The 27,255-nt window shown below is 39.4% G+C and overlaps 1 protein-coding gene across 1 annotated transcript; it reads right to left on the reverse strand.

Moving 5' to 3' along the window:
- Positions 1-4,809: 4,809 nt before the first annotated feature.
- Positions 4,810-26,902, reverse strand: igfbp2b (insulin-like growth factor binding protein 2b). Its single transcript, XM_042426580.1, has 4 exons — positions 26,542-26,902; positions 14,923-15,074; positions 11,130-11,270; positions 4,810-6,362 (listed from the first exon to the last, which is right to left on the reverse strand). The coding sequence occupies exons 1-4, from the start codon at positions 26,900-26,902 to the stop codon at positions 6,207-6,209; spliced, it is 810 nt and encodes a 269-aa protein (XP_042282514.1). The 3' UTR covers positions 4,810-6,206.
- Positions 26,903-27,255: the final 353 nt, after the last annotated feature.

Raw genomic sequence — 27,255 nt, forward strand, 5'->3', positions numbered from 1 at the left:
GACATAAGTCTGAGACACCCAGGCTAGCCTACAGGATCTCATGCAGCATGCAGGATGTGACTTTATAAAGCCTCGCCCGAGGGCAAGTCACCTGGTTTTCAACACCATAGTCAAAAAGATTGCACAGGAACAAGGAAGTCATTTAACATGAGTTTGAACTTCAAGGGGGGATAAAATCTAGTGGGACCAGCTCACTCTTCAAATGACTGGGAAGACGGGATTTGTAGCCTGGAGGAGGCTTCATCATGTTATGGAAAACCTACCTTTCTTACTACTCACAGGCAGAATGAACTCCCCAGAGATACCTCCATTTACGGAGACATACAAGCACAAATGCATATGTGCATATCCAGACATACTCACACAGTGTGAGGAGAATATGAGCAGCTGTGGAAGGTTTGGTAAACATGGCAAGAATCAGCTATTTAGAGTACAGGAAATCAGACGTGAGGCATATTTGTCACAAAGCAGCTCTTTAATTGGGTCTCTTTAAAAAGAAACAAACAAAAAAATTGATGTACTGTAACACAGTGGGATGACCTGGTCAGTAAAGGTCAAACAAACAAATCAACAACAATGATCAGCAGTTTGTTCCTCAGCATGCACTGACATTCATAAGGATAAAACATCTAATAAGATCTAAGGATCTGTGCATGCATCTGTGAAGTGGGTTGTCTGGTCATCTTTATTTCCACATCAGTTCCAGGAAGTGACAGAATGGGACTTTCCTTTTTGGGGGCCACCAAAATCTTTCCCAAGGGACCTCAGGACTTTGACCAACTCCAGATGTGGGTGACTGATTCAGGGCATGAAAGAGTGGAGGGCCCACAGTTCCTGTATAGTAAGCAGATCAAGGCTGCCGTAAAGGTTGTTGTGGTATGTCTGTGTGTGTGTGCATATGTGTGTGTGTGTGTGTGCGTGTGCGTATGCGTGTATGTGGTAGGGAGGGCACAGACTTTGACTTCGGGGAGGAGGAAACATGTGTAGAAGATTTGATTTGTGAGGTAGTGAACATGACAATTACTATTTGCCTTCAAAGAAACTGACAACTGCACTTAGGACTTCAAAGCATTTATGCCCCTTTTATTACATAATTAGGCCAACGATGTTGGATGGCTGCATCTAACGTCAACTCACGCACCTCTCCCGTCTAAAGCCAGTCAAACTGCTGTGTCGAGCGTTTCTGTGCTGCTCAGACCTCGAGGTCTTGCACAAAGGTTGGATATTCTTCCTCTCATGTGATTTAACAAATGATTAGGGCTGTAAAATCACAAGCAATAGCTTTGTAGATGCTTTCACTAGCTGGCGCATCGATTCGCCCGTGGCTCATATCATTAAATGTGACTTTTAGAAATGATGATGGGGCATTTAAAGACGTAAGCAAATGGCATGCAGATGTTTACACTGCATAATTGCAAATCACTGCTTGTGCTCTTGTATAATGCTATCTCTTAAAGAGGTAATAGTGGTTCTTTTCATCACCGGGATGGAGATGAAAGGATATTTGAAAGAATGTACAGCAGTTGGGAGTAAATCACATGACTTAGTGGTTGAATCCTCCGATGCCGGTGGTAGAAGACGGCAGACAAGTGTCTGCTAGTCTTCATTCAAGCCCTTTCATCAAAGATGGACTTAGACCCGGAATCCCAAATGAGGGGTTCTTCAGCGTGGATCGGATGTGACTGTGAGAACCACAGCGGCATGTTAAGTAAACTAACTTTGAGATTAAGATTTGACATCCCACAAGCCATAAAAGGGGTTGAGATCCATGCAATTACTTTGGTGAGTACAACGCTGTGTTAACCAATGGCCAGGACAACAAAAATTAAAGTTGTAATAACCCATAATTTTCCTTTAAGATAAATGTTTTTAACTTTGAGTGTGTCTCTATGCCCTGGAGACATAAAGATATTAACTTATCCAGTATATTCTTCTATTTTTGCCCCTTTTGCACAGTGCAAATATATAAGTACATAACCGACACTGTTACATTAGAACTACAGTGAGGTGAAGTCTTCCCCAACCTCCAGGTTAGCTTGTGTTCCACCAGCTTCAATTACACTGTGACGTTTGTATAGAGGGGTTTTTCATCACTCTTTCTATGAAGCTGAAATTTGATACTGGGCTTTTTTGTCCATATTCAAAGATAAATGTCTCTCCTGTTGTACTTCCTTCTAACTTTGAAAATACCTTGTCATTTAAACAAAGATAAAACAACAATTATTTTGTTAACATTCAACAAGTACAGCTTGTGTGAGTCTTAGACCCACCATCAACATATCAAGGGAAGTTGTTGAATACTAACAAAAGAAATAGTAGCCTGGAAGTAGGGCGGATCTTTGGCTCTCTAGGCCAATATACACGTGCTTTTGCACATACACACACGCACTCACGCTTGCACACAGATACGCACCCCCACTCTTACTCCCATTGCTAAACCACCCTCCTCAGCCCATTGTTCCTGATCTATCAAACCTAAAACAAAAGACACTTGTTGTGATTTGTTTTCAAAAAAAAAAAGGCCAGCCTCGAAATATCATTAAATGTGCTGAACAACTCAAGGACACCCGAGTCCCATGTGTGACACCAAGCCAAACTGTCATTTTTTCAAAAGCAAACTCCCTGCCAAAGACCAAGCATTAAGACAAAATAAAAAGTAATTAAAAAAAAAAAAGCAAGCATGTCACAAAAACTGAACAAAGCTGTAAAGCTGTAGCTGAAAGAGTGTTCATATTTTGCACAGCATGATTAATTGCACTCTTGGACTTGTGCTCGCCTAACTGGCACACTGGCACATGTATAAGGTTACAAGGCCAAAGCCAGTCAGGAGTGGTCTCATATGATACACTTTTGGCCAGAACTTCAAAGAAGTCTCTCTTTACACCCAAGTCTTGAAAAATTTTGATCACAAATCAGTGGTGACTTTTGTTGGCAACTTTTGCAAGTGTTGCAATTTCAGCCTTACGCAAAATCTACTTAATAAATATAAAACATATAAAAACTTAACATATGTCCTAACCGTGGCCTGTATAATAAAAAATCTCATTAAAAGAGACATAATCGACCTTTAGGATAGACTTGGATTCCTCCTGAATATAATACTCATATTCCATATGCATGTTGATAGAGTTATGGTTTGCTGTAGTCCTTCCTTCTGTCCCTGAAGTGAATACATTGTAACAAAAATTTTGTTCTGTATTAAATTATTATTTAAAACAGTATTATAAAACTGCATTCCAAACCGCTGAAGCTACTTTCATGCTAATTTGAGTTAGCCACATTGAGTGGGTATCTTTGCCCTGGCAGTCGTGTGTAGTTTTATTGCTGGTGTTGTTTCCCGGCAACAAACCTACGTGTGACTACCGGGAAGTGTGTCTCTGCTGCAGCTCAGCAAGGAAACACTGTCCTTGGAAACACAAAGGGAATTTGGTACTAAAAAGACTTTACATTTGGAACAAACCCACTTGAATAGCCTCGAAGGAGATTTAAAGTTTATCACCAAAGACAGTGGACTTTCTTCCTTACTTTGTACAGTGTAGTCATTTTAAAAAAGTATTGAGTATTGTATTATGTCAGACTTGGAAATATCTTGAACCTGTGTCAGTCAGTTTAACCTGAAAGATACATCCACACACATATGTATTTGTCTCACATCCATTATATGCTCAAGAGTTGCTCATTTTCTGTTGCTCATGTTACATATTTACAGTTCTTGGTCTGTTCAGGTTTGTACAGATGATTTACACATGTAAATACTCGTAAAATTATATCTATCTGAACTCAGTGTAGGTGCCTTGGAGGTCTGGTCTAGAGTATCACCTTAACACACAAGTCATGAAAAAGCAAATAAATCTTTTTTTATATCACTGAAATTCTTGAGAATGTTACCGTCATCTAAACTTAAAAAGGACTTGTTGACATGTCAGAAGATTATGAAGTTATCGTTGTCAGTCACAGCATTTCCAAATACGCCCTTAATTGTAGCAGACGTTAAAATATATAACGCAACTTCTTGGTGATGCTGTATCTGCTGAATAATCCAATTGTGTGTACTGTGGCTGCAATGGATTATAGCTACACTTTTGAAATATGATGGTGGCATCATGTAATGTCATCCATTATGATGATGATGAGAAATCGCTTGGCTGTCGAAGCGACAGTAACACTGGATCGCTGACAGCCCATGTATGGCAGAACCGCTCCAGCTCAGCCTGTAAAAGTGAGACGACACTGTACAAAGTTATACTTCATTACGAAGATGGTCCCAGTATCCCATTTTGGCAGGGGCGTCCAGAATAACCAATAGCATCCCTGCAACGGAAGTCTTCATGTTGGCTACCTCTCTTTAAACCATAATCTGTAGCACAAATATGTGTGTATGAGTGAGTTTGTGTATTTGTGGTTGGTTTATTTATAGACATCTTTACCCACTTAGTATCACATTTGTCAATGTCAACCCCCCATCCTATTCCCTCCTCATGTCAACACTTCATTAGTAACCCAAGCAACACATGGATATACTGTACACACACCCACACACACACACGCATGTCTGCACGCACAGCGATAAGAATACTGATGCCACAGAGTTTCCAGCGTTATTACCGTAAGTGCATTTTTTTCCTCCAGTGACTCTTATTTGGATAGTGCTGATAGGAAAACTGCTGACGAACAACAACAACAACTCTCTGCTAAACAAACCGATGGGTGTGGATTCATGGAAACACTTATGTGATGCTTTTAATTTAGCGTTAAATTAACATGACGGTCTTACCAGGAAATGTCATAAAAGTGGCAATAAAAAAAAAGAACAACTTTCTCTATTCAGTGACTGTCAGAGCAAAGCAGCATTTAATTCATATACAGCTTACAATGTAGGAAGCAAACTTCACCAAGAAAATTCACAAGATATAATCATACAAAAATAAAAGCTTCTCAATCATCAACTTAGTTGTAGATTTGTGTGTACAGATCTGATATGTCAAAGGATTTCAAGGAGCACCTGTAAGTCTTTCACATTTCAAGAAAATAGAGGCTTGTCTGCCTGAACTGACTTCAGTGGCAGTTCATTAGCATAGCATCAAATCTGGCATGAGTATCAGTTGACTGGGGCTGGTGGGAGACAGATGTTCAGATGTGAATGTGAGCATTCAAATGTTCAAGGCTTTCCCGGAGTTGCAGTTCTTCGTTTTAGGAAATCATGGAATTACACTAAAAAGTAGTAGTATTAAAAAGTATGTGAACATGTTTTTAATTATGGATTTATTTAACAGGGGCGTTAAAGAACAGAAATGTGCCAAAGCAGGCCAAAAGGATATTTTTTATCTGTTGTACCCAGAAATATCAAATCAAAACAGTTCCGAATGCTGATGAAAGCCTCATGAAGTTTAACCTTAAAGCTGCATTGATCCGTATTTTTATACTAACAATGAACCAAATTACAAAATGTAATGTGAAAGAGGTTGTTCATAACGACAAACTCACAGAGAATTATCACCTGACTTGGCGGTTACCCACAGTATGGAGCTTTTTCACGTCTTTCAGCTCATTGTTTTAGATTTCTGGGCCCCCCAACTCCACTTTCATCAGTTTCATTTCCAGCAGCAGCAGGTGCCAACAAAAAAGCTCTGTTAAATCCAGTATACACCACCTGCCTTACACTAAATAAGCGTCAAAGCTTACGACAAGCTAATGAACATAGTGAGATGGTTGGTGGAGACCAAAACAGAGCTAAAAGAGAGTGAATATTGTACTTACATGTCCGCTGGCCACAAACACAACTGTCACAAATGTTACTCTGTGTCTGTCGCAGTGGACTATTGTTTTCTGACACTCTCACCATAGCGATCATATGTCATTACTATGTTTACAGCTTGCTCTGCTGCCCCCAGGTGGCCCAAAAATTAAATTAAATTAAAAAAAAAAAAATGATTGCAGCTTTGTCTTCATCAAATCCCATGAAAAGACCAAAAATAAACAATGAATTCATCCCCCTATCAAGTATTACCTGTGCAACCAAAGCCAGTCGTGTTGAGAAAAATAGAGAATAACACCAGCCTTATCCTTTAAACCAGTTTAACCTTAAACACAGTGTCAATTAAAAAAGCCCTTATTTACAGTGACTTCTTTACATGTTGATATTGAAGAAACCCTATTCATGGCCAAATCCTCCCAGATTTTTGAAGTTTGAAGGAAATTCAACACTGTTAGCGGAAGGCTGCGGTGGGCATCACTCTGAGCTCTTCCTGAAACTGGTTACAGTTGGGATCCCCTCTGACTCTTGGTGTTGCTGGAATCTGGACCCCAGTTAAGGGGTCAACGCACCAGCACTCGCCCCGCTGGCCGTGGGTGGACATGTTGCACTGGAAAGAGGGAAGAAAAACACAAACTAGACAAGTTGGAAAACACTGGAAAAAAAGAGGGAGGGGTAAAGATACGCAGTGGGAAGTTGAGGGTGCATTAATGAACCATGGCGTACGAGATGGGCTTGAGATGTGTGCTTGTGTATGTGTGGACTTGTGTGTCTTCTGGTAGTTGGGGGGCCATTGGATGAGAGTGTGGGCCATGGTTCGGGTGGGACAACACTCACCCAATAATAGCCCATCCTCAGGTCATGCCCCCTACTTACAACCCACAACCCATCCACAGCCACACATGCACGTCACAGACACTCACACAAACACATAGGGGCATGCCAGTAGACCAGTCCCCCCCACCACCCCCACCCCCCTACCCCCAGCGAGCCCCCCCTCTCCTCAGAAATGAGGTCGTAATTGAAGTGGACACAGTTTACGCCGCGCACGCGGGGTGGCCATGTAGGGGATGGCGAAAAGAATGAAGAGCTGGGGGGAAAGAAAGGACTTTCCATTTTCTTCCTTCGATGAGAAAGAACAAAAAAGTGACAGTTACAGTAATTACTCCACGACAAGGAGGGACAACTCCAAAAGGGAGCTGAGTGTTGAGGAGGTACAGTGTTCCTCCCTGGGAACCGAGGACTCCAGTCCGAAACAATGCTGTTGTTTGTGACCAGTGATGAAAATTGGCTGAATGGTTGAGAGCCCTGCTTTAGGAAACGGTGGCGCCTATTCAAATCTTCTTTTCTGCTCTACTATCCTCGTAAGAAAACACTGGATATGTGACCTTGTTTGTCCTCCTCTGTCTGATTTCTATGGATGAGCAGAATTCTAATTCAAGGCCCCAGTCGGAAGCACAGTTCGTTCCTCGGCTTAACAAAAGTCTTCCCATGAAGTACGCCAAACAGTTTTATTGCCTTGTAACCTTGAGCTCAGAAGCTGTTGCCTCATTCATGATGACATCTCCCCACGCATGTGTGTGTGTGTGTGTGTGTGTGTCTCAGAGCAGAGTACTAAGGAAGAGGAGGAGGGTGTGTGTGAGTTTATAAAAAAAAAAAGGGGGAGGAGGGAGGAGGGTTGTTGTGGAAAGTGGTGGCAGGTGGGAAAAAGAGAGAGGATGTTTTTTTGTTTTTTTTTTCTGGGGTGATTTTGCCAAGCTGATACTAGGGATTTGTTTTGTGTGTGTGTATGTGTGTGTGTGTTAGTGTGCATGTGTGTGAGTCAGAGTGTGAAAAAGAAGAGAGGGGAAATCCAATGAAGAACTTAAGAAAAATATGTGTGTGTGTGTGTGAGAGAGAGAGAGAAAGACTAAGTCAGAGAGAACGATTTGAAAAAGGAAAGTGGGAAAAAGTGGACTGAACCAAAACCTGTTGCATGTGCAGGCACAATAATCTTTCATTGATACTGATCACAACAGAAGCTTTTTCCTACATCAAAGTCAGCGGTCATGATAATCCAACCTAAAACAACTGCCAGCAGAATTTAAAACCTGATGACATCTGCAACCACTCCAGCCTCTCTCCTCTCTCTTGTGTTACTTGCTCACCGTCGAACAGTAAGTCACCAGTGAATCCTTCTGCTGCCACACTGCGCTGAGCTGAAACTTTCAAACACGTCACTGTCACCGGCAAAAACCTAATGAGTAATGGCACAGCAGGTGTTTTGCCTTCAACCCCTGCTGTGATATCACTGATTGTGGTCGGTATTGTGACATTCCTGAAAGTTTCCTTCCATAGAGAACAGCCGTTTTCTGCAGAGTGATTTGTTTATAATTTAATGTATAAATAATAACAGATATGTCCACATAATACATGATATGAAATAACCACCATCTAGGTGAGTAATGGAATTTGAATAAAATGTGAATAATAAAAAGAGATGTTTTTTCCAGTGGCACAAACTAGTATCAGGTGCCAAATTCAGTCAAAGGACATTCTCTCACCCTATTACCAAAACAGTGTTTATAGTTTTTAAGATGTGCGTCATTTTATAGAAATGTTCCTTAAATTCCATCTGACATACTGTATTTGGGTATCTCTGGAAACTTTGGCAAATCGGTTTGAATGATGCTTGTCTGCACAACATGTGCTTGTAATCAAGGTGGAGGCATTTTTGGTCAATCTTCATCAAAAATTGTCCAGATTTTGTAAAAAAAAAAAAAAAAAAAAAGAACCAGACTGGTTTAAACTGATTTTTTTTTTTTTTTACCAGGACTTTATGTCTCCACAAATCTTAAAGTGTTTGTGCTCCCCAACCACAGAGAACACAGTTGACCACAATTTACAGTAAACAAGGTTCTCTGTGACGTACGCAGCTCAGACTATTCTCTGCTCATAGACAGCGAGGACAGAAATCAGCTGCTTACAGTGTGCACCGCTAGAAAGAAGAGAGCAATTGTGATATTTCAGACAGATATTTGTATGAATTATTTATTTTTATCTAATAAAAAACACCATGTGTTAATGCATCCCTGATTTTGAAAGACAAACAATGGGCCTTAAGATCAAACCAAATTTGATTTCTATGGCCAGTATTCTATCAAAACTAATTCAACAAACCAAATATCAAGAACAATACATATTTGACCTTTTTTTTTTACACAAGACAATACAGCACTGTCATTTTTACATACAGAAGAATACTTGTGTGCAAATCTAATTATATACTTAGGCCAGGTGTATATGCACAGTGGATTATATTTCTTGAACTTTATTAGATTGAATAAGCAACATTTTGACATTACCGGTTTTTCTGGATGTACCAGCCTGTTGGCCCTGGGGGTAAATATGAGCTGGGGCCCCATAAACTCCTGTTCCTCACCACTCACTGTGCACAGTGAATGTGCAGTGTGCTGTGTGGCATTACGACCCCAAGGTCATATTGTCACATACTATTTGTATATGTGTGCATCTTATGAGCAGCTTGAAGCCACTTTGTGAGTGGTTGTAGATGTCTCTCTCTCTCTCTCTCTCTCTCTCTCTCTCTCTCTCTCTCTCTCCCTCTCTCTCTCTGTTGAACCTGCTGTGACTCTGTGTGTCTAATGGGCTGCAGGTGAGCTGCTCTGATAAGCTGCGTGAATGATTGTTTGAAAGGCTGACTAACAAAATGTGAATTTAGGAATATGCAATGACCCCATCTTAAGGCCTTTATGTAATTTACTTTAATGGTGCATATTCTCAAAACAAATTTCCAAGTAAAATAAAAGAAACCATTTGACATACAGTAAGCCAGGAACTTTTGGGACCCAAGCTATAAATAGGTATCTATACAGTAAAAATTAATGACATCATTTGGACATCACTGTTAAAATGTGTGTAAGTACAGATGCTGCGTTGTTAGTGAGAAGGTGTAGGTATTAGAAAGAGATTATGATTCTTCAACACAAAATGTTTCGGATTTATCTCTTCAATATCCTGTTCTTCTTCTGCAGGTCCTAAATGTTTCCTTATTTACTGGATTTTTGAATAGTTACATTTACTCCATGTAGTCACATGATCTCCCTTCCTCCCAGTCACTGTTCCCTATTGAATCTGAATAACTACAAAGTTGTCATTGTGTGTTCGTAGTTATCTTGTTGTGTAAAGCATCTTAATAAGTGCTCAAATTATATAATATATGATAATATATTATTATCATTATCATTATTATTATAAGTATTAGTAGTAGTGGTATTGTGCTGCATCCTATTTTAAAATATTTTTATATTTTTTATTCTATGTATCATTTATTTATAACTTCTAAATCTAATATAATGTTTTTTGACATTGTATTTTGAGTGTCTTGAAAATATTGTCACCCATTGTCACTGGTAGGGTTCAAACTTTGTAACGTTCAGTCTAATAAAGTATATGACCTATAATCCAGTGTTCAGTGTATACTCTACATTACTTGACTTTATTCCCAATGAAAGTTTGTTCAAGTGAGAAGAGTTAAGTAGCTACACTAAGGGGCGAATTGCGGCTGCTGATAGCACCATGAATTGCGTATCATTTGCAACAACTATCTGCCCCATCTCAAGGTCCAATTCATGAAATATTGTGCTAATGATATTACAGCCATAACACACCCATAAAGCTTTGCAGTTGAGTGCAATTTGCCCTTGTCTTGCGTCTGATTGCAATTATCAAAGTGGCAAAGCAAAAATGTTGCCTTTTCCGCCAAGAACACAGTAGAGAGGACGTTGGCAGAGAGAGAGAGAGAGAAAGGTCCTGACCGACGAGGTGCAGAGGTATTCCTCAAAACTTCAGGCAAGGAATTTCAACCAGCACGCCTGGCATGACGATTCCTTCATCTGGCTACAATCACTGCTGCAGTGATCACTGGAAAGTCAGGACGTCACACCCCTTATAAATGCACTTCAGTTTATCACCAACGCTAATAATTTCACTCTAACTGCGTGTGGCTGTTTGTGCAGGTCTTTTAGAATTGGACTGTTTTTGCATTGAGGCTCATTTGCATAGAAAGGGGCCAATTTTGCGCCAAATGTATGCATATTACCTAATTTAAATACGTGCAAATAGCAGAGGAGCACCGAGACGCTATTTGCTTGGCAGCACAGTTAGGGGTGCATTTCACCCTTTGCGGCTGCTTTGTAAATTACACGGACAACAAAGCCGCGCAATCCTTTTGTGAATTCGCCCCTCAATGCATAGATCGTGTCGTGGATGAGCGTCTCTTTGAATTCAACCAACTACAATGGTCTCACTCAATAAACGGTGTGTGTGTGTTTGTGTGAAGCGGTGGCGATCCGAGATCAGCGCTCTGTCCATGGCTCACCTGTTTGAGGTTGTACTGTCCGTTTCTGTCGCAGTTTGGAAATTTGAGCACGTACAGGTTCTCCAGTGGGCCTCTGTTATCTTCAGAGGTCATTTTAGAGATCTCCTCTAAGACCTTGTCCAACTCCTGCTGACAGGCATTCTGAAACGACGGGGAAGGAGACAATCATTAACACCAACACTAATCGTGAATCTTTAAACGCTTGAAGTGACTTACGAGGAGACAAGAAATACAGTAAGGTCACATTTGACTTAAGTTTCAGGCCAAGCAATGTGCTCTGTTCAAGAAAAAGAACGGAGAAATCAAATACTTATGTGACTCTTGTAAAAACGTCACAAATACACACGTTTAAAGCTAACATTTTTACGAGGTGCAGTCAGGCAGGCAGAAAGCCCAGCCAACATTATTGATATAAGTCTGGTGGAGAGGAACATGAGTGGCTTCACTGCTTAACTCAGCAGGTGGCCATGGCCACACACCAACACACACACACACACACACACATAAAAACCTATGCAGACATATGTTCATATATATACACATGCACACACAAAGACACACACACTTTACTGTAACACACATACACAGAGAGTGTATCAGGCTGCCAGTGGGATCAAAGAGGTCCAGTCTTATGATTAGTTGGCTGAGGATGAGAGAGAAGGGCAGGAGGAGGCGCAGTCTGCCACGAACCTTATCAGACATCTGAACATATGGATGAAAAGTACTCTTTCTTTCTCTCCCTCTCTCTCTCTCTCTCTCTGTCTCTCTCTTTCTCTCTCTGGCTCTTTCTTTCACACTTTCTTTTACACTCTTTGGCTCTCATAATAAAGACACACATAAACCCAACCCCTCAGTGCATGCACCCGGCAGTTTCACTGTTCACCTCCTTGCTCTCAGTAAAGGACAGGATTGGACATTTTCTATAGTACAATACTCACATGCCATATGTGCGCTTACAGAGTCATTAGTTGTTGTAATTATTCCTCCTTTCTATAATGGTCATGAAGAAATTCTTTCATTATGCAATTACTGTGAGAAATAGGGAATAAAATCTGCAGCCCTCACTCCAGAACAAAAGGAATTTTAGGTTCTGTGAAAGCTAATATAAAGCTTAGTACTCTGAATGAGTTAAATAAAGATCTTCCAAATTTAAAGTCCTTTTAGTTAAAAATGTCCTCTGTGTGTTTCCACAGTGTTTGTTTGCTGAGCGGTGGTCACATGTGAGTTTGATTTGGTTAATTCAGACTGAATGCTGAAGCCTCTTCATTTAAAGTTTAGAATGTAATTTTTCACGTAGTGAAGACTGTGGATTTTGTTCTCCGTCTCTTATGGTTTGAACCCACTGAATTTCTTTGAAGAATGGACATATTTGCTTCTGGTCACCTCTTTCACTTCATGTAAAATCCGTTTTGATTGCATTATTAGGAGGGGATTGCATCATGAGCATTATGGAGAGGAGGAATGATTAGTAGCACTTACACTGAAACCTTACAGTAGATTATGATGTTTCGGTGTCAGTGACTCACACTCACACTATTCATTTTATCACCATGAAAATATTTTTTTCCCCCCAAAATCTGTTTTTCATGAACAAAGAAAAAGAAAAACAACACTTTGTTTTCGCTTCATTACCATACACACATTTTTCAATTTATCAAGTGGAGCATCGAAACGAGGCCAAAGGTCAGAGAAAGAGCTTTTGAATGTAAATGCAAATCAAGACAACGGGAATTATAGGATCTTAATATGACAACAGTAATATGAATATGATGCCAGAGAGACTTTTTTTTTAATTGTTAAAAAACAACTATATATACTAGTGGCGCAAAGATAACATATCTGACATGACCCCAGCTCCGACAGCGAAGCATGCATTTTGTATACCGTATTTGACCTCACGCGACCACCCACAACGAAGTGCATCCATGCTTGACACCAGCCGTCTGAAGTCCCTCCCCCTGCCCAGTCGCACGACTCCTTTTACTGCATTCTCTCTTTTGTTGCTTCTAATGATCTTGACAATTGTTTTGTGCCCTCCCGCTTATGATTTTTTGTTTCATTTTGTTTTGTTTTGCTGCAAGTGAGTGAGTTAGAGTAAGTGAGGGAGAAAATGAGTAAATGCATATCATTGTTTGCCAAGCAGTGACATAAATGCGTAGCCCCCCTGGGCCCAAGCTCATTTGCATGAAACAGAAAGAATATCTGTGTTTGTACGCCTTCCCATTAAGGGATTTCCAGGAACGGTTTTTATTATTTGTGAAGCTGTTGTTGTGAGACTGTGAAATGTTGAGTGAGTGTTAAAGAATGAAGAGGGGAGGGGGCAGCGTTGTAATGTATAGATTGGGTTCACTGTTGTCGTGCATTCCACAGGGGAGAACGAAACACTAACGCTTTTCATCACGAATATGTTCATAACAAGCGATATTACAGATTACGGTGTTAAAGCTTAAGAAAACTGTCTTAGTGCAGCTTACGTTGCGATTTTCACACATAATTTGAAAATGCTCCAATATATGCACAGAGGTAATGCTAAAAAAAAAGGGGGGCTAAGAAAGATTTCACCATCTTAGTCTAATCTGACTAACAATAATAACAGTTGTTGTATTACATAATATATTCACATGCTGGGACACTAATTGAAAGTATCAGTAGAAGACTTCAGGCGGTTCTATTAAAGCTCATTTTATTTAATGTTTATTTGTATAAGGGAAAAGTATATAGCTTGAACTTACGCCACACGATTTATAGTCTAGTTTACGATGCCCGTCCCTGGATGCACTTTTAAAATACATAAAACTCAACGGTAATATGCACATAAAACTGTGCAAGCCTCAATGATACATATACATACATTTAAGCACAAAACTCAACAACAAAGTACATACAGAGCAGCAAAAGAACAACAACAAACAACTCACATAGAAACATACCATAAAAGTTTCATAAAACAACAAACACCAGATCAGTCACGACTACATGACTAATCCTTCTTCATCTTCATGTGTATGTACTTGTATTAATTGTGTTGTTGGTACAGACATCTGTTCTCCAAGCTGGGGGAAAGAGGGGATGCGGTCCCCATCAGGTAGGTCATAAAAGTTAAAAGTCTTGGTTCAGGTCAGAGTTAAGGTTAAGTTAAAGTAATGGTAGGAGCTGAGGTTAAAGTCAGGGTAAATCCCCTTGGGAAGGAATTTAAATCACGGCAATGTAAGTGACAAAAAGTGTTGTGAGTGTGTGAATGTGTTGATGTTTGTTTGTTTGAGTCAAAGGGTGCCCAGAGGAGGGCACTACTGTACTAGACAAGGTGGTTCACACAGTAGCACGTTGTTGACCTTTTGTCACTGTTTGCTCGCCTTTGATGTTGATACCGAGCGTTTCGCAGCACTCTGCCACACATAACTGCTGAAACAGGAGCTATAAGCAACAACAGCACTATATCCATTCAAAAAATGATATTGCTCTAAATATTGATTTTATTGAAATTTCTAATTTGTTTGTTATCTGAATGAGAGCCAAATAGAGGAGTAAGACAGTAACTAACAGGGGGAGCTGCCAGTCCTGCTGGTGTAAATATGTTTATTTTTAGAATGAGGACAGACACTGTTCTGAATTTCAGATTCAGATAATCAATCCAGATGTATGAGTGTAAACTAGTATTTTTGTCCTTGGAATGGTGTAAAACAGCCCTTGGTCTTAGACACAAGATAGGAACAAGTATTTTTAGGATTTAGTAGTTTGTTTGTTTTTGTTTTTTAGTATTTTTAAAGGAAGTTAATCATGAATTGTCACTTGCCTGAGGCACTCTCTGGGTTCGAGGGTCCTCTAGCTGATTAAACTTCATCTTGGTTTTGCGCTCATTCAGGTGTTGCTTCCTGGCAGACTCCTGCCAAAACCAAGTGTCTATGGCAGGTCTCTTGGTGAGTGGATTCGCAGTCCCATGCACTTCTGCAACAAACAAACACAGAAAACAACATAGACATTCAGTTGATCTGCAGCATCAGTATATAAAATCTCCCTCTGCCTTCTTAAAAATAAACCTTCAACCTTTTGGCATACTTTCTGGCTTTGAGAAGGATTCTGCAGCTTTTCTTTACAAAAATGCTTAATTTAAGTCAGTTGTTTGGGCATGGAAATAATATGTGGTTTGTCTTTTAGGCATGTAGTTAAAAGTTCCCTGTGGAATTTCTGACCTCTAGCTGTGCTATGGAGAAGTTTTTTTATGTGTGGATCCCCGTTTTGTTTGTCTCGGGCATGCGCACCAGGATGTACAGTATATGCACGCCTACGTGCAAGCTGATGACACGACATATGGTCTGCCAATGGTTTCACACTATTCCAGTGATCTATAGGTGGCTGTAATGCAATGCAGTGCAAGACAGGCAGCAATGTGCTAGCAAAGGCAGGGAAGAAAACACTGTGAGCCAGTAAACATGAATGTAAACAATGCAGGATTTTAAGAGGAAGGAAATGCATTCACCACATTTGCTAGACCTCAAGGATACAGCCAATGTGTTCTGGTGAGTAACACTCAGTGTAAACATAACTTTTGTGTGTTTAATGAACAGATGTTAGACACACAAACAACATCCATCATATTTACTGCTTTCTAAAATACTCTCACACACATACATTTATCTATTCTTTAATTAAACGCTGCCATTAAAAGCAAGCATTTTTCTACTAACAGGTCCTTTTACAAGTCAGTCTCGTTCTGGGATTAGAAGACAAAGTGATTCTGTGTCCTTAAGGCATCCTGTGTCCCTACCTCATGTCACAAATTCTACACTGGACAGTCAGCCGTTGCAATTGCTGTAATTACGTTGGCGACAGTGTGAAGAGACCTACTAGATCTTTTCTGTGAAAAAGCAAAGTGCTACATCCAGCTCATGTAGCTTTATAATGCCGGACCTATGACGCAGTTGGCACAGATCTCCTCTGAGCGGTGGGGTCGCGCTCAGTGTGTTTCCTGCTGCTTGTTATACCAAAGTATGCCCATCGTTTTGTTGGAGACAGGAGAGACAAAACACAAACAACAAGCTAACACGTTAATTCAGAACAGACACAGACAAAGTATAATAGCAGCTTAATACACAACATCAGTCCTGAAACTGAGACCTAATTGCTGCTGATGACTGTGACTGTAAAAAAAAAACACAAAACAAAACAAAAAAAACACATGGAAGGTTTAATATTGCATAGACATTTATCAACATAGCGTTAGTCATCAGGGTCATGATGATCTGAGATCCTAGTCTGACTTATTTCAACAGGAAAACCAAGACAAAAGCAGAGATTGAATTAAAGTGCTGAGCTTGCCTGCAAGTTATGGAGTTGAGTCCAGACTCGTGAGGAAGCACTTCTGATGGAGGCATTTCATGCTGAGTAAGGATTTTTTCGGTACCTAAACTACCTGCCAGAGGCTGTGTGTGTGAGAGTGTGTGCATCTGTAATTAGAATTGTAAAAACAGGAGCAGAACTTTGAGGTTGTAAATCATGCCTGAGAGGGAAAGGTTCCCCAGTGAATCTTCAGAGCTACTTACACATGCTTTGACACTGTCTGAAATGTTTCTATGCATGTTCATGTGTTAATGCACATGCATGTGAGTGTACTTAGCCAGGTGTAGAAGTGTGAACAAGTGTGGACACAACATTGCAACAAACGCTTGTCTCAACATTCATCCATAAATGCTTATTGGAAAAAAATAATTCTGCCAATGAGGTTTGAAAAATTATTTTTAAACTTATTTTATATCGAGCAACCAGATCTTGTCACTTTGAACAGAATTAAACTTGAAAGCTTGAACTTGAAAGGATGCCAGCAGGAACCTCTGAAGCTGTGATTGTAACCATTAAATACAAATAATGGATGCTTGAAGGAAGTTATATGCTGTGAAATCTCCAAGTGATATGGTGTCTGTGTATTTTTCAACTAAACAGTAATGCCTGAGTACTGTCTGACCATCCACTGACCATCCATTGACCATAATCCAACCAGCACAAGCCCAGGTTCTCATTTAAGACCCTTGATCAATTAGTCAATCCTGGTTCTCCTGGTGTCCCTATTACTTCTAATGCAGATTGTGAAAGGTTTTTAACTTTTTTCATATAAGACTGAGGACATTCAATCAAAGACTCATCCTGTAATCCCATGCCTGCTCTCAATCATCAACAGTTCTTTATTTTCTGGATGTGTCCAGCCACTTCTCAGAATCCTGGTTCTGATCCCTCTGATTATAGCAACTATAGACTGATTTCTAAGCTTCCCTTTATATCAAAAATTCTAGAAAAAATTGTCTCAAATTGATTGTTGGAAGTCCTGATCAACAATATTTTTGAGAAATTTCAATCAGGTTTCCGACAGCAGCACAACACAGAGACTGCCGTTGTAAGAGTTGTCAGTGATATCTTCATGAAGGCTGCTGGTGAACGCTCGGTACAGGTCCTGCTTGATCTTAGTGCTGCGTTTTGACACAGTGGATCATAACATTATTATTGAAAGGTTGAGAACATGGGTTGATATCCCCGGGACTGCCCTCAATTGGTTTTATTCATACTTTTCTTACAGAAAATTCATTGTGTCTGTTGATGGCTTTACCTCCTCTCAAGCATTGTCTATGTATGGGGTGCCACAGGGCTCAATTCTAGGACCAGTTTTATTTTCTCTGTATTTACTCCCTTTGGGCCACATTATCAAACAGCATGATATTTCATTTCATTGCTACGCAGAAGCAATGAAATGAAATAGTTAGTTATCTTCCCTACATAATTGCCTAGCTGCGGTTAAGGACTGGATGGCAGTAAAATTTCTTCAGCTTAACTCCTATAAAACGGAAATACTCATTATAGGCCCTGAGTACACTTATGGCCAAGTTCTGCCTGCTCTTGCTCTCTAGCCCAGCATGTGGTACCCACTGTTAAAAACCTTGGAGTTATTTTAGACCAAACCCTCACTCTTGAGTCCAATGTTAAAAGGCTAGCTCAGTTGTGTTTTTTCCACTTGAGAAATATCTCTTCAATTAGATCTTTTATCTATTTTAATGATCTTCAAAGAGGTATTCATGCTTTTATCACTTTTTATCTGGATTATTGTAATGCAGTGTTTACATGCCTTGGCCAAAACATGATTGCACGGCTTTAGGGTGTCCAAAATGCAGCCGCTAGACTTTTAACCAAATCACGAAAACATGATCATATCTCCCTTTTTTAGCTTCCCTTCACTGGCTGCCTGTCCGTTTTAGAATTGGTTTTAAAATTTTACTCTTGACTTTTGGCTGAGCCTAGCTGAGCTTCTAAATCATTACTCATATGCCCAGAACTTGAGATCCTCTGATAAGGCCCTGTTAGCTATTCCCCATTCAAGACTGAAGACCAAGGGTGACAGGGCTTTTGCTGTTAGGGCTCCAACTCTTTGGAACAGCTTACCTGAAGAACTTAGACTAGAAAATGTACTGCCTTCTTTGAAATTGTCTCTCAAAACTTACTTCTACCGTATGGCTTTTGCTTAATTATTTTTTATTATGTTACTTATTTTATCTGTTAATTTTGTTACTTTTACCTATTATTTTATCAGTACTTTTAACTGTGATGTTGTATTTGATTGTTTTGTTACTTTGTAACACTTGTTTTGAAAAGTGCTATATAAATAAAGTCATTATTAAAGTTATTATTGTTGCATAGACTGAAGACTAGAGTATAGCCTCACAGAGCCACTAGCATGGCTCTGTGAGGCTGTACTCAGACACAGCTGTGAGTTCAATTAGCTTTGAGCTAAATGCTAATGTCTGCATGCTAGCAGGTAATATTTACCATTGTCACCATTTGACCTCATGACCACGGAGGATCATCCTGTTGGGAACATGGATGTTTGTACTAGGCCTAAATTTCATCACAATCCAGTTGTTGAGACATTTCACTCGAACCAAAAAATGTGCAGATGGCATTAGATGAAAAGCCAGGGGATCAACAAAATCAATGAATATCTGTTCAAAGTGCATCCAATAAGTCGTTATATTTCACCCTGGACCAAACTGGCGTACTGACTGACTTTCCCATCCCTAGAGCCATGCTGCTACTTTGGCAAAAATTCAGTCACAGATAACATCCTTGTTCCTTTATATGTTTTTATATCTCTAGCCACAGGGCAATCTTTCCAATCTGATGAACCCAATAGGCAACACACCCCAAAACCCTGTGTGCCCACAAACAACCTTATGTTTCAAGATCAGATTATATTCACTATTATTGTATTATTATATTATATTCACTTGTAACAACATAGGGAAGACTACTGTAGTTTTTCTTTCCCTTTCAGAGGTTGGATAGATTTGTGAGGATACTGCATTGACACTTGTACAAAAGGTGATAGCACAGGAAGGTTAACGTTATTGACAAGCTAACAACAGGTACAAATATAGACAGGTATTCCCCAAAATATTACACTGAATTGAAAAAGACTATTTCTCTAGCCATGTTCAAGACCTTGTTTTCAATAGGAACGTATAGGAACTCATGACAGCATTTTCTAGGAAGAAAAAAACATGTCTGTAGCCAACAGCTGTCATCTAAATGCTGTGTTGTTTATCCTGTCTTTATCACCATAGAAACTACCTGCCTTGAGCTGTTGGGAGTGTCAGGTCTGGATATTGCCTTTGAGCAATGCTTTCACAGTTCTCTCATAGCACAGAATGAGTAATGTCTTTCCAGAGTTTCTTAGCATGAATGTATTTGCCCTGTTATCGTTTACACTGGAGCCGTGTCTCAAAAACTTCAATGTGCTTCCACGGCTAAGAAAGTGACCCTACAATACTTCAAAACATTGTGAGTGTAAATGGTTCCTCTCAAGACTCGCCCACTTCAAACATTTTACAGCTGGCAAACAGACAAAAAGCAATTGAATAATAAAGAAGGTTTTGTCTAGCCAGAGATCCCTTTCAAACCTTTTACGGTTAGCTAGTTCTTTCAACTCTTGATGTTGCTATGCTTCCATGTGGCCATGTGTGTCATCCTAACCAAATAAAGCTGCTTTTGCAGTTTAAGGGGAAAACTGTTGCCACTTTGTGTTCCTACAGTGTTTTTCAAACTTAAAAGACAATAAGTACATTCTACGGTCAAGGTGATTTTCTATTACAAAATGTATGCTTTTCGCCATTGACATAAGAAATCATACATGTGTTCTGTTGATAGACACAAGTGCAGAGAACCAGAGTACATATATATATATACATTTTTATTCTTCAAGGAAGTTTCTCATTTTGGAACCTGTGACAAATTAATAAAGGCAACTAACCTGGTTTAAATAAAAGTATCAATGCCACACTGCAAGAATACTTCAAATTGATAATAAAAAAAATATGTAAATAAATATAAATATTGAACTTATCATCAAGTGCCCAGAAACACAACTCCACACAAAAAACAGTGTTGCTCCATAACTGCTGGATGCTTAAATAAGCAACTGTTTCTAACAACACCGTATCAACTTAAAAAGTGATAATGTTGTGTTCACTTGTTTCAACCATAGGGTTTTAACTTGTTTCTGCTGCCCCCAAGTGGCCAAAAAATCAGAAGCGTAATACTGATGCATTAACATGGATGGAGAATTTTAATGCTGTGGTAAAGCTGGATGGATTCTGTTGTAAAACAGAATCCATAACAGTGAAATTTTATTCATAAGTTAATCATGTGATTTTTTTGTGTAAAATCTTAGCTGTCAAATAAACTTAGTGAAGTTAAAAGTATGCATATGATATATTTCCCTCTGAAATGTAGTAGCATAAAATGAATTTTTATGCTACCATCTAAAAACTACCTCAAAATAGTATTTAAGTACAATACTTGAGTAAATATGCTTGCACTACTACTGTTGTACAATAAATCTTTTCTCATTAATGTTGTAATCATATTATGCAACATGTGACTTTTCAACATGAACTGTTTTAAGATCAGCATGAAGGGGGGAGGGCTTCCTATTTATATCTCAAGAGGAGTTTTCGCAGAATGGCAGGTGCCAACATGCAGTTCCCACCTAATGTGATCTCTTATGGCTTCACCTTTTCCTGTGGATGTGGGGCGCCCACATACTGTTTGCACACACATCTACACAGAGTAATTAAAGACCTCAGAGGGCGAGTGAAGGAGAAGGAGCAAGTCTCAGCAGAGGATCCCCTGCAGGGCAACAAGAATAGTCTTAGACCATTGACAACATGAGGAAAGAAGAGGGAGGATAATGAGAGAAACAGAGATTTTCTAGGAAAGTGTAAAAAAAGATTATACAAGGTTCGCTTGAGAAGGAAGTTTGTCAGTAGAATGATTGGTGGTCTGCATTGTTTAAATAGCAAAGAAGACTCAATCGACCCTCTATCACCAGCTAGTGGTGAGACAGACACATTTGTCTAAAGTGCGTGAGCTAGCAAAAGTCATTATATGAAATTTTTGCATTTCTTGATTCCATTAATATGGTCAACTCCATTATGAACAATACTTGAATAAGGTTTGCCAGAAAGGTATTTGCAACTTGTTGCACTAATCAATTATTCGGCAAAGTGAAAAGAGCTGCTAGTAGTGACAAAACTACTCCTGACGCTGCAGTTTCCCTCAGCTCTATGGAGCATTTTAGTCTCTTCTCTTTAGCTTTAGGTTTAGGAAAAAAAAACACTGACACATCCTAAACACTGTATGCTACCTACCCAGAATCAAACAGCAGACAAAGTTACTGACTAGCTTGTGAACATTGTGGATCAGAGCAAGATACAGACAGATGACAAATTAAAGGAAAAACTGGTACAGGTCTGAATGCTTGACCACTACAGTGAGGGGACTCAGTGGCTCTGTTATGCTCTGGGGGGCATTTTGCTGGCATGGTTTAGGTCCACTTGTCCCCTTAGAGGGAAGGGTCACTGCAAAGAGTCATCACCTTTATCTTATGATGAAACATTTCTATCCTGATGGGAGTGGTCTCTTCCAGGATGACAATGCCCCCATCCATAGGGCACGAAGGGTCACTGAATGGTTTGATGAGTAGGAAAATGATGTGAATCATATGCTATGGCCTTCGCAGTCACCAGATCTCAACCCATTTGAACACCAATGGGAGATTTTGGACATTAGACAGCACTCTCTACCACCACCACCAAATGACCAAATGAGGGAATATCTTTTGGAAGAATGGTGTTCATCCCTCCAGTAGAGTTCTGTAGACTTTTAGCAACATTGCCAAGGTGCATCAAAGCTGTTCTGGTGGCAAATGGTGGTCTGTCACCTTACTAAGACACTCTATGTTGGTTTTTCCTTTAATTTGTCACTCATCTGTATTTCCCTAAGGAGCTGATGGAGACTATTTGACTGTAATTAGCCATGTGACTCCAAATGACTGCCAGTGTTGCTCTATGTATGCTGAGTGTGTAAAAAATCACTGTTTGCTAACATGTATGTTAATGTTGTGTTTCCAGCTTACACCAAGTGGCCAAAAAAAAAAGAAAAAATAACTGCTGCTTTAATGACTGATTAAAGAACTTCCAAATAATAACATTTACTCAGCTGATATTTTGCCTGAAGCAGTTATTGCTGTTTTTGTTACCAGAATTTCTTGTTTCGTGAAGTTGCAGTTACCGCTTTATGGTCATGCACCGTGTAGAGTATAAAAAAGAAAAAAGAAAACATACAGGAAGTGTACAGGAATTTGTATGGAGAAAATTAGTTATTTGTGTTTCCATTTTAAGGAAGTTCTGTCAATGATATCCAGTTGAGACCACTGGGTCAGATAGCTATCAGAGACTAATATCCATCATTCAAAGGGTGAAAAGTGCAAAGCTATTTTCCCTCCTTAATTTAGTGTTTTACCAACAGTGAATCAACCCCAGTATATAAATGGAAATTATTAATTTAATGCTTTTATGATTTCGTGGTCTTGGTTGGACAGAAAAAATATTTTTTTTGCAGGTGTTTTCAAGGAGTAGCTGATTCTGCCCAACTGATTATAGGTGATTATGTGATTATAAGCTTTCAGAGCAACTCTCCCTGTAACAAATAATTGAGTAATTAAATGTCCAAACTGCTGCTGGCAGTGGACTAAAAATAATTCTGTGGAAAAGAAGTATTGGGTTTCAACTTATCGAGTCATGTCAAATGGATACAGTGATGCTGAACAAAGAGCATGCATTGCTCAACAGACCTTCCCTGCATAAATACAGTACATGTTGAAATGTTAATGACCAATACAACCATTGTTGTATAACGGGACATCCACATCATTGACAGATGCTTTGGACTTCAGAGACAGTGAATTAATTTCTTTTTTCCTGGAACTGCCATAATGCAAAGAAGGAGAAGAGAGATGTTTTTATTGATTTAGAGAATGAAGCTCAGACACTCATCTGCTCATATAGTCTGAAACCTTTGAGGACCATGACTAGGAGAACTTTCCCAAGTCCACTGTAATTGCAAAAATACTACAAGTGGAAATGGAAGAAGATGTGCCATTTCTAATATTACAAGGTTTTGTGAATGGAAGAATTTAAATTACAGATTTAAAAACATTAGTGCTATTATCCGTCACCTTTGCTATGTGGAAATTTGTAAAAAGGACAGACAGCAATGATTAGACAGCAAAAGAAGTGTAGGCAGGCAGAGGTGATTCATATAATTTGATTATCTGTATAAACATGCAGAATAATGTCAAAATTGTAAGTGGATATGAAGTGTGCTCACACCATGCAAAGCTTGAGTAACTCATTTGAGCTCTGGCCTGTTTACTCAGGCTGCTATGCTGTTTACCTGTGTTTGGTTCAGGCAGGTGAGAATAATGGCATTTGAACTATAACCACACCAAAAACGCCAGAAAAGTCTCCAGTCTTTTTCAAGTGAACAGGAGTAAGGTTGTTTAGCTGAGGTTACTTAGGAGTGAGAATGTATTCCCAACCAACTGCAGGAAACGACCCCAAAATGTGCATTTTAATGGGTACAGAGGAGACAGATGTTGACATCTGATAGCCAGCAGTTACTCATGTTTGGAAAGCCAAGCATAACACAGTGAACTGAGGGCAAACCACAGTCTCAACTGATGCTCATTTTCAGCTTTGCCTTTATGTGTTCTTACTGGTTTGAATACCAAAGACGGTAAATCACAGCAGAGAGCGCAGACAAGTCCATCACGCTTAGCTAAAGTTACAGAGACTGGAATTGGTTTTGTTTTTACTGCCCTCTCCCACCAGAAACGTTAAGTCTGTGGTTGCTAAAACTCTTAAAAAACAAATGAGGATTCCTGCAGACAAAATTCACCTTTGCTGAGTCTTTTTTCATCTGAAAATATTTCAGTGCATGACCTTTATCAAGCAAATTCTTTGAGTTGAGTCCAGATACATACATTTGAATAATTAGGCTGCACCTGTTGCCATGGAGACCTGCAACTTTCCCAACGCCATTCTGAGGAGTCTATGGTTGGCATCCTCCATATTTACTGCATGTAAACGTTTAAAAATGTTTAGGTTTTTAAATGTTTATTAAATCACCTTCCTCAAGTACCATAACTAATAGACTACATCAAAATAATACACTCTCAGTAGGAGAGCTTTGAGGATATGTGGATTACAGACATGTTATGGGTTCATCGGAGGGATACTGCTTGTTTGCACTCACAGATGTGGGCCTGCCACTGCCTGCCAAACACATTGCATATGTCAACATTCATTTTCAGGAATCAATAGTGACCCTTTGTCCCTAATAACTGTAATGTGGGAGAGCAGCTCTTGACATTTCTATGTCCCTGCAGGATTTCTGGGTTATTTATTTTGGGTAGTTATTGTGACCAAATACTTTTGATGTAGATGGGGTTTTTCTGACTTAAAAAGAGTCCCGCAGTGAAAATATTGTGATTCAGTGCACAACCTCTCTGTGAGATTTCAATCTAATGGATTTAACATTATATGCAGGTATGATGACAGGTCAGAACTAGCTGGCTAGATGATGCTGGCACGCTTGCAAAAATATTATTTAATATGTCCCAGTCCCTGATGGATATTCTGAGGAGTTTCTATTAAATTATAGTATGCAAGTATTTGGCAGTAAACCAATACTCACAATCTACAGAAGAAGTTATTACAGAAAGAACACATGCAGTACTTAATATCACTAAAAAACTCATGATCCAAGAATTAACACTCTGAGTGAAGCTGTAATTCAAGTACATTTACGGAAAAAAGGGCTGATTTCCTGAGAAGGTTCAATTTGCTTCTCACTCAAACCAACGGAAACTACAGGATGCTGCATGGTTAGCTTACTGGGTATATATTTTGATATTCATCCTTTCATCAAAGTTACAGACTTAGAGGTTTATTGAAAACAGAATCATTGCCTCTCAGACAGTCAAGAACATGTTTTAAGTCTTGCAGAACCTGTAAACAATTAACTGCTTATGCTTGTTTGGAAATCTGATTTTTATCTCAGTGCTACATCTTAAATGTTTTGTTCATTGTCAAAGGATCCTTTGAAAAACTACTATTGTGTACTTGCAGTACAACCCAGACTGTGAGAAGATGTTGTTCTTGGGACCATTTGAGTTGATATTTAGTGGTAGTTCGTTGATTTTGTGGGAAAAATAAACATTTACAACTGTCATAGTTGATCCAATAACACTGGAAAGAATGAAGTTGTAAAAAAAAAGAAAAAAAGTAAAAGATCTGCATCCTCTCACTGTGAATAATGTAACAAACAGAGACAGTGAAGTAGCTAACAGAAAAAAGGTGATATCTCCTGCATCCACATTTTAATAAGCATCACAACCACTACACAGAATGCATTCATTGATTTTTGGCCATTTGGGGACAGAAGAACAAGCTCAAAACACAAGAAAACACAGCGCAACACAGCGAACATGTTAACAAACAATTGTCTATAATATTCAGCAGACACAGAACAACATTGGCATTAATTTGGAGTTGAGTGTCTGGCCACCTGACATATATTAGTCCAATATTTACTCTCCTTTTAACTTTGTTTTTGTCTCCACCAATTCTGGCTATATAGCTGCCAGATGCTCCACTATGTTTACCAGCTAGTTGCTAACTCTTAGTGCCTAGCATGTAGCAATGAGTTCATCAGAGTTTTTTCATTGAAAACACTGCTGCTGCTGGAACAAGGTTGATGAGAGTGATGAGACTGAACTTAACGGTAATATTGTTTCTACAAGTGTGTCAGTAAAGGTTGAAAAACCAAAACAATGATCTAAAAGATGCTAACATGCTCTGTAGAGCTGAGGGGAACTGCAGAGCTGGGTGATAATTCTCTGTGGGTTTGTAACTATGGGTGACCCCTTTTACATTACACATAGTCACTTAATCCAACGTTTAAAAAAAACTTCAAGTGCAGCTTTAATTTCCCTCTTTCAGTACTTTTCAATGCTTTCCTTTAAAGTACTTACCATTTGTAGCCTGGTGGGTCTGACTTGCCGTGACATCCACATCCACTTTTTGTCCACATCTTCCTAAACCCTGGATGAGCTGTTGCAAAGGTAATTCAGCATCCATGCTCGGATAGCACCTTAGGCCACTGGAGCACCTTGGTGTGTAGACGCCGCAAAGTTCCCCTTCCAGCCTGGCACATACCGGACAGCAACCGCAGCCCGGCTCCCTCACTATTTCTGTACATACTGTTGTGACTTTGGGACATGCAGCCAAATGCTCAGCGGTGCAACTTGGGCATCGAAAAACCAAATCCCCAAGTAAGATTCCAGGTAGCACAAATAATGCAAACAGCAACCCGTAATTGAAATATATGACCATTCTAACGTTTCCTATGTTTATAATAGACTAATGAATTCCCAAATGACCCCTGGAGGACAACAGCGTGAACCTCAGGATCCTCTGACAGTCAACTGTGTGTGGGTAAACATTCTGATAACACTGACAGGGTCCTATCTGCTCTCATATTACTGTCTGGCTGTATGTTAGAAACAAGAGATGCCATTACTCTCACTGTCAAATTTTAAATCCTGGATTGACTATAGTTTGGTATATTTGTGCAAATAAAAATATATGCAAGGTTAAAAAGTGCATTGGAAGATATGTAGTGTGGAATCCCCAAAATCCCTAAACACAAAGTATTCCCATTAGCGCATAATTACATTACATTCAAT

The sequence above is a fragment of the Thunnus maccoyii genome, chromosome 11 (genome assembly GCF_910596095.1).
Source record: "Thunnus maccoyii chromosome 11, fThuMac1.1, whole genome shotgun sequence".
In the NCBI taxonomy this organism is placed as follows: Eukaryota; Metazoa; Chordata; class Actinopteri; order Scombriformes; family Scombridae; genus Thunnus; species Thunnus maccoyii.

What these genes read in the sequence shown, in the direction of transcription:
- igfbp2b (XM_042426580.1), bottom strand. Translation starts at nt 26,902, where the DNA reads ATGGTCATATATTTCAATTACGGGTTGCTGTTTGCATTATTTGTGCTA. An exon ending in GAACCCAGAGAGTGCCTCAG is followed by an intron (nt 11,271 to 14,922) that starts GCAAGTGACAAT and finishes CCGTCGTTTCAG; the next exon opens with AATGCCTGTCAGCAGGAGTT. An exon ending in GACAGTACAACCTCAAACAG is followed by an intron (nt 6,363 to 11,129) that starts GTGAGCCATGGA and finishes CCCTCTTTCCAG; the next exon opens with TGCAACATGTCCACCCACGG.